The 12,211-nt window shown below is 29.9% G+C and overlaps 1 protein-coding gene across 1 annotated transcript; it reads right to left on the bottom strand.

Moving 5' to 3' along the window:
* Positions 1–1,544: 1,544 nt before the first annotated feature.
* On the bottom strand, positions 1,545–2,667 carry LOC145045820 (uncharacterized). Its single transcript, XM_078994129.1, has 3 exons — positions 2,233–2,667; positions 2,082–2,138; positions 1,545–2,024 (listed from the first exon to the last, which is right to left on the bottom strand). Exons 1-3 carry the CDS (start codon positions 2,665–2,667, stop codon positions 1,545–1,547), a joined length of 972 nt encoding a protein of 323 aa, XP_078850255.1.
* Positions 2,668–12,211: the final 9,544 nt, after the last annotated feature.

The following is a 12,211-nucleotide window of genomic DNA, read 5'->3' as shown; positions in this document are numbered from 1 at the left end:
TTAGTGTATTGTTAATTGATTGTATTGTATCGCAGAAAAAATGGCTTGGGAACTATTTAAAAACAGAGAATTACCAAAAGTCAACAACTTTCAACAAGATTAAAGCTCGTGTAATGAAAATGCCATGTAAAGTAGAGAAAGAAGGATCAGACTGTGGAGTATATCTTATGAGGCATATGGAGTCATATAGTAGGGGGGGGGGGGGAATGAAGGGCGTTGGGATTGCGGTTTTACAGGAAAAAACAGAGGGATGTAGTTGCTTTAAATAATCTAAGAATCAAATACATGGCAAGGCTTATGAAATCGGAGTACAACAAGCATAAAAGTATGTTGGAGAAAGATGCAGAAGAGTATGAGAGGCTCGATCCATTGCAAAAGTTGGCTGTGATGAATGAAGTGAAAGAAATCAGGGAGAAGCAGAGACGTGGAAGGCGTCGATTTTAAGATGGGCATTTTATGATGTTAGGATGGTTTGTGTTGAAAGACTATTGTTATTATGTTTGGTTTAAGTCTTATTTTTAGGAATTGAAGTATGTTATGTTCCTTTATTTTGTTTTAGTATTGTTCGTTTTGGGGAAACTGTTTATTAATGGTAGGATGGTTTATGTTGAATGAATTTTGGTATAATGGTTTATTTTGTTATAGATATTAGGCTTGGTGAAGTATGTTAATGTGTTCTCGGGAGACAGTTGAATGTGAATGATATTTGTTCTACTAGTTTTATGTTTTTTTGGTAAAAGATAGTATTTGTTTTCCAAGAATGTAATTATTATATGCATTTGTTGTGGAAGTTCGATACTAGTTAGTGTACAAATTAATCGTGGGTAAAAAATGTTATAACTATTTGTACCATATATTCTGGTAGAATTATTATATGCATTTGTTGTGGAATCAAATGTTATAATCTAAGAATCAAATACATGTAAGTTTTGTTTTCCAAGAATGTAAGTATTATATGCATTTGTTGTGGAAGTTTGATACTAGTTAGTGTACACATTAATCGTGGGTAAAAAATGTTATAATTATTTGTAGAATATATTATGGTAGAATTATTATATGCATTTGTTGTGGAATCAAATGTTATAATCTAAGAATCAAATACAGTTAAGTTTTGTTTTCCGATAATGTAATTATTATATGCATTTGTTGTGGAAGTTTGATACTAGTTGGTGTACACTTTAATCGTGGGTAAAAAATGTTATAATTATTGGTACAATATATTATGGTAGAATATATGTAAAGTGGAATGCATGTAACAATACATGTAAAGTAGAATGCATATAACAACGTATTCTGGTAGAATATATGTAAAGTGGAATGCATATAACAATATATTATGGTAGAATGCATATAACAATGTATGTAAAAATCGAAATGGTTGTGAATTTATGAAAGAATATATGTAAAGTGGAATGCATATAACAATACATGGCAATTATATTAAAGACTATGAAATTTTTAATCAATAAATGAAGTTATTGGGGAATGAAAAAGTTTTAGTGTAACATAAAATTAAAACAAAAACTACATGTAAAACATGCTACTTAGTCACGTTTTTTAAGAGGATAGTTACGTTTATCATGGTTAACCAGCTGTTTAGATAAAGCACACTTTCGCTTAGGCTTCGAACATGCTTTTTCCAACATTTCTTTCTTTGATTTTAATCTCTTATCACGACTGCCAGTTCCCTTATTACTAATATCCGATGGGTTGTCAATATATAAAGCATCATTAGTTAATTGTATGCCGATAATCTGGTTATAGAATGATTCTCTTGATGGCATCTTAGGGGCTGTACAATCATCTACAAATTTTTTCTTCAACTTGTTCAACTCTTCAAGACATGACTTTAACTTCGATGCATCATGGCTTAAAAATGAAACACAACGATCTACTTTTGAGAAAAATTCAATAACCATCATGTCAGAGTTACAGTCTAACAAAGAATTAGAAAAACGCCTTTTATGCAATTCTGTTGGAACAGCATCCCGACGCCACCGTCTCATAATGTATTCTTCGAGAATCTAATCAATATTGTAGTACTTAAATACACAGAATGTGTGCCTACACAAAAGACCTACACGTTCAAAATGCATGCAGGTACATTTGTATGAGCCATCTATTTTTGAGTGTGTAACCTGAAATATGTATGATAAAATAAGAGTTTTAGTTATAAAGACTTGTTGTTTGATTAAAACAAAATAAGTATGCGGTGGTAATGAAATAACGTACCATGTATTGGATATCCTCTGTAAGAGAATCGTAATAGTATTCCTCAACTTTGTCATCAACAACAGGACTTGATGGTTGCCTTGTTGTTATGTTCTTTTGCTTCTCCAAAATAATAATAGTGTCAACACCATTATTAGAAGTAACACTCATCTGGAAGCAAGTTTTGTTGGAATCAAAAATCTCTTTCTGCACCTGATAGAAAATTTTACAAGTGTAGACTTTTGAAGCATGTGGTTCAATTGGACTAGATGTGATGAATCTAGGAACTATTGTAGTAGTGTTAAAGTCGTTTATAACTTTATTACGCCTTTGAAGTTCCATAACACCCTCAAATGTCATCATAAACATTAAAAGATAAGAACCGGTAAGGGTGTTGTTCTGAAACGACCAATTTTGGCCTTCCGACAATGATGTAGTTCTCATAAGACCAGACATCGGTATGTCCTTGAAGAATGCAGGTACCTAACGTCTACGCAACCCATAGATCTCTTGCATCCACTTGTTATTTGAAATGTTAAACTCATGTAAACAAGATTTCCATTCCTTTTCAAAAACATGTGGTTCCAGCTTAGAATTCCAAATTATGGAGTGAAAACGCTTTCGAAAAGCTGAGTTTGTGGCTAATTCAGATGTTATCATAATATATATATATATATATATATATATATATATATATATATATATATATATATATATATATATATATATGTGTGTGTGTGTGTGTGTTAAACAACGAATGAAGGGTATGAATGGTGTATAGATGAATTCTTGCAGAATTTAGTTTTTATTCTATCAGTATACACCTTTTAAATGCAGTTCAGTCATATCATTTGTTTTGAGAAAAATTAAATTCTGATTGAACGATATGCAATAACAAGGTAAACATATTGACATTGTTTTGAATATAAAAAAAAAATATTCACCTTGTTTGGAAGTTTTTTTGTAATATGCCACATACAAAACCTGTGTGCAGACATTGGAAATACTTGATTAACAACCTTGATTAAAGCTAGATCTTGATCTGTAAGAACAAGCGTAGGCTGTTTTTTGAATGCTTTCAAAAATGTTGTAAGCAGCCAAGACTAAGAAATACCATCTTCTCTACTCAAAAGTCCAGCACCAAAAGTCACACATTTCTTATGATTATCTATCCCAGTGAAAGGTACGAAAACCATATCATATATGTTTTAAAAGAAAAAAATTGTTATGCATTATTGGAAGCAAGAAAACATATGTGAAAACATTGCAGAATGTATGAATACTTATTCATGCTGAATATGGCATCGAGAGAAACAACGTCTCCAAAAGCATTGTAGTTGTACTTTGAGGTTTCGTCAACCCAAAAAATAGCATTCAATTTTTTCTCAACAAATTTAAAATCAAAAGAAAAACTTGGTATACTTTTTTTCCTTTCCAGCATCTTCCCTACAAGGAATTTTGCATCCCTGGAACCTATGTAAGAATTGAGATTTCTAGTATTGTTCTTGAAATCAGAAACCAATCCACCGCGAATGTCAGAACCACCCTAAAGTCCAGTATACAATCTATGTGCTCTTGAGGCACCAATATTTTGCTTTGACAAATTATGAATAAAGATCTCCTGTGAATAATCAAGTTTCCTCTTTGTACGATACAAACATATTGTCCTTACCAAACAACTTATGATTGTGTTGTTCGACAAATTCAGCAACAATATATTTATTAGTATCATCTACTAGAATAAAAAAAATTGGCTTTGCATTCGCACCTAAATGAGTCTTTCCTTCTCTGAATCTTATTATTTTGAGGGTCTAAAGTATCCACTTTAGCTGTTCTTGGTTTACCTTCCCGATTGCATAGCAACTGTTGTTGTGTTATAATGTCGGATTCGGTGGTTCTAATAAGTCCAAGTCTGACATCAAAGCCTGCTAATGATGCGTAATTATAGTACATTGATAATCTTGCTCTGTATGAATCAAAAATTGAATTGATTTTAGGTTTGATGTGGTCTGAAATAACATGAATTCAATAAGATGATCCACCAGGCGAAACATAATCATGTGTAACATGAGATTGTTCTGCATCGTCTATAAGATGATCCACCAGGCGAAAAAATAATTAAAAACTGTCGAATAATTAATCTATTTTATTAAAATTTTTACTTATTCATATACTAACCTTTCTGAAAATCAATGTTATCATCGTCTATATTATAATCTGCCTCATTATCATTGAACTCGAGTTCGTTTTCTGCCTCTTTATGGCTACTACAATCACCGAATGATATTTGGAATTGTTATACATCTGATCTTGAATATGTTCTAATGGATGCTCATCTTTGCAAGTGCAAGTTAGGCCATATTGCAAAAAAAAAATATAAATATCAACATTATTATTATAAAATACGGAAGTATAAAAACTTATAAAGTAAATTCACCCTAAATTTAGATTGCTAGTATCGGATATTTGAAAATCCATATTATATAGAGAATCATGATCACCTAACCCGAAATCTTCATAATCATGTGCATAATCCTTAGGATATTCATGTTGATCATGAATATGATCATCACCAGCTGATAATGTATCATCCATAATATAAGTTACAACACGATTGAAGACGAGTTGATTGGAAAGACCAAAATAAATTCAATATTACAAACTTCGAGCTATTTGAGTATCTCTAAATATTATTAAAAGAAAACCCTTAATTCACCAATGAAGCAATCAGGGCCCTTGATTGTATTTCAATCATATGTTTCTTACCGTTAGATCAAAGTGTTGACATCATCTTCCCTAAATATAATTCAAACATAATTACATTTAAGTATAGAATCTTTAAATTCAGCAATTATGTTATCAATTGAAACATATCCTTCTATTTATATAAAATATATCAGTTTCTCTAATTAATATTATTCATAATTTAACTCTCTTATTTATAGCTTCTTGCTTTAAAATACAAACTCGTTTAGTTTTTTTTTTTATTTTAAATCTCATTAAATGAGTATACCAATAATTCAGTTATTAACCTATAACATCTAATCCATGCCCATTAAATGAGCAAAATATTTGAGAGTCAAAATTAAAGTAAATATTATTCATAATTAATCTCTTAATATATCCCACGTAAAATGAATCAATTTGAGCTAATAGTTTGAATTTTAAAACTAATTAAATAAGTAAGTCAATTAATTTGAAATTTTAAATCAATATAACTGATATCTTTTTTTTCCAGATGAATAGTCGAAAATCCCCAAGATGACATCTTAGGATCCCAATTTTTTTGGAAGATAATGATTTAATTATTTAAAAACACTCTATATATATGATTACATTGAAGTTGTTATTATTAAGATTATGGATTGAGTCCTACAATTTACAATTTTCCTTCTTCAGTGGTCTTCTCTCCAATTCTTTTTTCCAAGTTCTACAACTTACAATGTTCTCCTTCTCCTTCTACTTCTCCAATTTTTTGCATTTACTCTATTTTTATTACCTGTTATTACTATATTCCTATTTGAGAGGTCATGAAAAAAATTAATCAAACTACTTTAAGCATATTAGTTTCATTTATCTATCTCTCTAAATATTATTAAACAAGAACCTTTAATTCACCAATAAAGCAATTTGGGTCCTTGATTGTACTTCAATCCTATGTTTTCCACCCTTAGATCAAATTATGAATATCATCTTCACCAAATAGAATTCAAACACAATTACATTTAATTTTAGAATCTTTAAATTCAACAATTATGTTATCAATTGAAGCACATCATTCTATTTATATATGAGATATCAGTTTTTCTAATCAATATTGTTCCTAATTTAACTCCCTTATTTATAGTTTTTTGCTTCAAAATTCTAACCCGTTTATTGCTTTTTTTCCTGAAAAAACCCATTAAATAAGCATATTAATAATTCGGTTATTTACCTATAAAATCTAACCTAATCCCATTAAATCAGCAAAATATTTTAGAGTCAAAATTAAAGTCAATATTATTTATAATTTATCTCCCAGTATATCCCACGTAATTGAATCAGTTTGAGATAATGATTTTAATTTTAAAACTCATTAAATAAGCAAGTCAATTAATTTGATTTTGATTACATACAAAATACTTTCTACATTATGTGTTTTAGACTAAATTACATTCAACGTCCTTGAGTTATGTCAAAGTTACGAATTTCGTCCCTAAAACTATATTTTCACTCTGACCCTATGATTTTAAAATTTTCATGTTTTGTCTAATTTACCCGGTCTATATTACTTGGTTGAATCACATGTGTTAAAAAATCATTAGTTTTTTCACAAACAAAAACATGGCTCAAAGTAACAATACTTTCATAGACCAACTTAATGTTTCAAAAAGTCAAATTATTATGAGAGTAAGACTAATCCGTCTCAATTTACCATTACAATGACGCTAGAGAGAGGCGAAGACTATGACGTTTACATTTACAAAATAGAAGATTGAATTCTATGTTTATAATAGAAACTTAATTTCATCATCTAAAGTAATAAATACATTTGATTGTGTTTCACTTATACATTTTCCACCCTTATATCAAATTGGTTATGCCATCTTAACCAATTCTCGGTCAAACACGATGTCCATCAATGTTTCTGCTCAAACCTTCACCAATTTCCTCTATCCCTAAAATAAAATTCAAAATTTCTTTCTCAGTGTACATCAATGGTGCTTAAACTCATCAAGGGAAAAACAATCACCTTGCATTCAAATCTTATTAATATAGTAAATACTTCCAGTTTTATAAGTAATAATTGGTCTTATAAATGTTAAATTACAATCGCTCGATTCCAACTATCTAACTCAATAATTGTATATATTTATTCTTAACGTTACCCTTTTTATAATGTTATTGATTAGATTTACTATAATTAAGTTTAAATTGTAGAAAATTTTACTTGAAAGTGATGAGCATTAGTTGATGTTTATATTGAAGCTTGATGATGATGCAAAACTCTAAATCCCTTAGTGGTAATATCCTACATACTTAATAATTGATTATTTTGACAAAAATTATTTTCCATTAACTTTGATAACAAATTTGTTGAATTAAGCATATTTTTATGATTATGAATTTGTTTTCTCTACACACTTATACTTATCATCTTAAAGATAAAAAAAAAAAAGATTAATCATGACTATATTGAAAAGTGCAAAAATGAACAAAAATTATTTTCCATTAACTTTGATAACAAATTTGTTGAATTAAGCATATTTTTATGATTATGAATTTGTTTTCTCTACACAATTGTACTTATCATCTTAAAGATAAAAAAAAAAAAAAAAAAAAAAAAAAAAAAAAAAAAAAAGATTAATCATGACTATATTGAAAAGTGCAAAAATGATGTTATTGGTCACACATTTCTGACATGATCTTCAAATGTTTTTTTGCTCCATTCTTTGTTTTTAATTTATATCGTTTTTGTGTATTTGATTTGTTTCTTCAAGATTCAGATTTCCATTAATTTTGATAACAAATTTGTTGAATTAAGCATACTTTTGTGATTATAAATTTGTCCATTTTCTATTGTTAAATCAAGTGTAAATAAATTCAAATAATTGTTGAATTTCATATTCTATAATATAATTTATGCACTAATTAATCAAATAATAATACATGTCCAAGTGGTACAAACAAACATGTAAATTATAAGCAATTTCACAATATTGTATTTTTTTACTGGCTTTAAATGAACAATTACTTCTTTCACTTTTTAAGATTCTTGATTACTCATATAGGGTTGTAATAAAATAAAATTTTGATAAATTGAAAAAAAAATTGTTCAGTGAAACCTTAAAATTTTGAAATTTGTTGGGAATTTAGTTATATGTCAATTTGGCTTCTTTTTGTGTTGTCATGTTTGTTGATTTTGCTATGTAGGGCTCATTTAAAGTTCCACTTATCTTCAAGAATGTTAATGTTTACATCCAAGTGGAAACAATGACAATCGGTAAGCATTCTAAATGATTTTTCACTTACATTAATCAAAACCGTTACTTTAAATTGTGCATTCTCATAGATGCCACACAATTGTCACTATAGAGACCTTGTAGCGGTCTATAAAAGATTCCTAGCGGGTCTATGAAAATTTTTGTTGTGTTTTCAATGAAAGATCACTCTGTCAGCATTCGTTCTTTATAATTCTTTATCCTATTTTCGATATAGATGCGTGTCACCAAAATAAGACATAAAGCGGTGTTAGTGACCATTAAATATGAAAAGGTAAGATACACTTAAAGAATATTATATAAAGTATAAATTGTATATCTGTGATATTTATTTATGTGCAAAATATGGTGTTTGATTGCTAAGTTACACATCTATATATATATATATATATATATATATATATATATATATATATATATATATATATATATATATATATATATATATATTTGGTAATTTCATTTTGATAAGTTTTATCTAAATTTAGAAATTGAAGCAAGGAGGAAAGATGTGCTAATGATTTTGAATTTGTATTGCCCTCCAGAAATGTGACATCCCCAAAATCACGGCCAGAAAAGAACGGTTTTGTTTATACTTTATTTCAAAATCAAAGTAACATTTTAATAAAAGAGTTGCGGAATTTGTCCCAAAACAATGATATGATAAAGAGTTATCAAAAGCATTTCCTTAGAAATGTATTTCATTAAAAGACTCGGGATGTCATGTTCGATACAGTACATAAGTATAAACAATACAATATAAGCCTTACGACATTATTTTATATCTACATGCCTATATCCATAATCCCTCATCCCAACACATCACAACTATGCTCGAGCGCCACTACCTGTAATACATAAAACTGAGTGGGTCAGGCTTGGGAGCATGGTGAGCACATAGGGTTTTCAACCCACAATAAATAAGTTTATTAATTTCATCGACCAACAATAACCCGATTACCCGTTCCCGTTATCTTCACATTACGTCCCTAAACACCTATCATAAGGGACATATCCTAAGGATCATCATCGGGATGGACACTACTGCTAAGGGGGTTCCTCAGCAATAAATTTCCTAAAGGAAACCATGAGGGGGATGGAGTACACCAGTGAACACATCGTTCACAACACCTACAGGTTGCGAGCCTGCCAACGTTCCACTGGACTGCCTAGAAGAGTCCGTGGTCGTCATCTATACTCCGCTAGATGACTAGATCAACAACAACAACATCGAGGCCTCTCATCATTTTATCACACATCACCTATTACATCTGCCCATGTTTTACCCCAACGTTTTTGTAGATATAAAATACATATACAATTTAAATCATATAAAACTTGTATAAAATCGTTCATCTAGCATAGATAGCAAGTATAAAAATAATATACACACATAGCACGTAGTTTATATAAAATATTTCATATCTATGTGTAAGATGAAAGGGACCATGCACTCACTTGAAAAGGTGGTGATTCCGAACTCAGATAGGGCTTCACTTCTTCAAAATAATTTCCTTCGACGAAACCTAATATTATTACCACTAGAGTTTAGTCTATTATTTGCCGAGACTAATTAATAGTGTAGCTATTATTACTATTATATAAGAGTTAAAAAAAATACTTATATAACCCATAATAATAGCCGAAGTATTTATTATAAGTTCCTAATAACGTTACTATAATTAAATAAAAGCTATATTAAAAATAGAGTAGGCGTAGCTCACTTACAGCGGGTTTTATAGAAAACCAGGATTCGCTTGGAGCAGCGTTCCCGAGCCAAAAATCTCTTCTTATCGGAGCCTCTGATCACTCCGGGGCTTCCGCCTCGTGCTAGGGAGGTTCCCTAGGCTTTTCGGGGGATTTCGGGGCTAGAGAGAGGTTCTAAAGAGAGAGTAAAGAAAAGAAAGAATGGGAAAGGTATGAAGAAAATGAGGGTGAGAGAGGTGGTATTTATAGGGTGAAATGTGGCTGAACTTGGTGCCACATGTCACCATCTGGTGGCAAGCCTTGGGGAGAAAGCAATGACCAAGATTGTGCCACGTCAACTATTTTCGCACAGTACACTTCCGACTTCTAAAATCCGTAACTTTCACATACGAGCTCCGTTTCTGACGTTCTTTATATCCATGCGTAGGTAAAAATAAGATCTACAACTTTCATTTTGACTTCGTTGGCTAATTCTCGACCGATCTTAAATTTAACAGTACGAGGAGATTATACTGTTAAATGTCCGCGTAAAATTCATAACTTCTACATACGGACTTTGTTTTCTTCTGTCTTTTTACCGTTGAGTTCCTATTAATGAGATCTTAAACTCTCATTTAGTTCGTGTAATCCAAAAACCGATCGAACTAAAATTCGAGTTTCGGGTTGTGCACTGCTAAGCCGAATCTTAGAAAAATCATAACTTCCTCATACGAAGTTAGATTTGGGCGTCCTTTTATGGATGTTCTTGGTTTAACATATAATAAAACTTTGGTTTAGATCACTAAGGCTAAAAAGTCCTCCATCGTAAATTCACTATTTACGTCTCCCGGTGTCGTGCCGGTTTTGCCGTAAAACTTCGACGAGCCATAACTTCTTCGTTATAACTTAGATTTCGGCGTTCTTTATATCCCCGGAATCCTTGTTTCGACCACTACAACTTTATGTAAAGATATCGGACTTATCTCATACTTTAACTTTTGATACTTATTATTATTCTTTATTAACTATATATTTATAATTAAGTAACAAGCACACAAATACACATAATTCACATAGAATTCAAATATTTCATCTTTATTACTTCAAAAAGATTCACAATAGTTGACCTAGACTATTACATTGTCTAAAAATGCTTAGCCCCGAAACCCGGGCTTTACAAGAAACCAACCCTAACCTCACAGACCGTTCCCTCATATCTTAGTAGGTCTTAGCATGTCCCTAAAATCAACTACAAAAAGTCATGGATACACTTCTTGAATCAATCATCTAAACTGATTTTCATTTGTTAGTTGGATTCAGTGACCAAAATGCAAGATTTGTGAAAGTTCATTATTATTTATTAGTGTTAACCTTTGACAAATTATGATTTATATTTTTGTTCTTAACATGTTTTTTTGTAATAATTTCTACGATCGAAAGATATGTATATGTGATTGGATGTAGCCTAAAAAAATCATATTTTAATTCTTATAAAGAAAAAATACTTTAGAAATTGACCAAATTACAATGTCTGAATTTGATGTTTATAGTTATGACAATGCACTTTAATTGTAATGTTTATCGAATTTCTTTGTGGAATTTAACGTTGTTGGTACATATAACAACTTATTGTTGCTTTTGGGTTTTACAGGGCTAATATGAGAATAGCCATATGAGCCTTCATGGGAGTTGATACACCAAAAAAAGTCAATTGATAAAACTACTAAGCAACATGTTTTAATCAAAGAGTTGCATCATGTTGTGATAAAACAAAGATCATGTGGATCATTTATGTTAAAAAATATTGTATTAAAAAACCAAATTGTTCTAATATAAATATTAAATATTTTTATTTAATAAGTTTGGTTCAAAAACTTTAAAAATGAATTTAACTAACATTTTTTTATTAAAATTTCACCTAAGACAATGCTACCTATTAATGTGATATGTATTTAATTTATGTTTCTCGCGTTTAACGCGGGTCATAATCTAGTATATTAACAAATGAGAAACCGTGTAATTGATATGTAACTAAAAAGGCGTGATACGTGCATTCATTGTTAACAATTATTTAGTTTTTGTATATTTTTATAAACATTGTAAAGATAAGAATCAATAGAAAATCGTATTCTTAATCATGATATTCTTAAATATTTGACATATCACATTCCTAATATAATAAATTCCATAGATAATACTTCGACACATCCTGCGTTTTAAATTAGATATTTAATAAATTTATTCAGCAAACTTAAAAAAAAAAAAATTAATGAATTTACAAACGACTAATGATTTATTATGGCATAAATGCATATACTAACAAATGAATATTT

The sequence above is a fragment of the Lactuca saligna genome, chromosome 5 (assembly GCF_052625555.1).
Source record: "Lactuca saligna cultivar CGN05327 chromosome 5, ASM5262555v1, whole genome shotgun sequence".
Taxonomy (NCBI): domain Eukaryota; kingdom Viridiplantae; phylum Streptophyta; class Magnoliopsida; order Asterales; family Asteraceae; genus Lactuca; species Lactuca saligna.
Note: the sequence above shows the minus strand (reverse complement) of the source record. Positions and strands in the feature narration are given on the sequence as shown.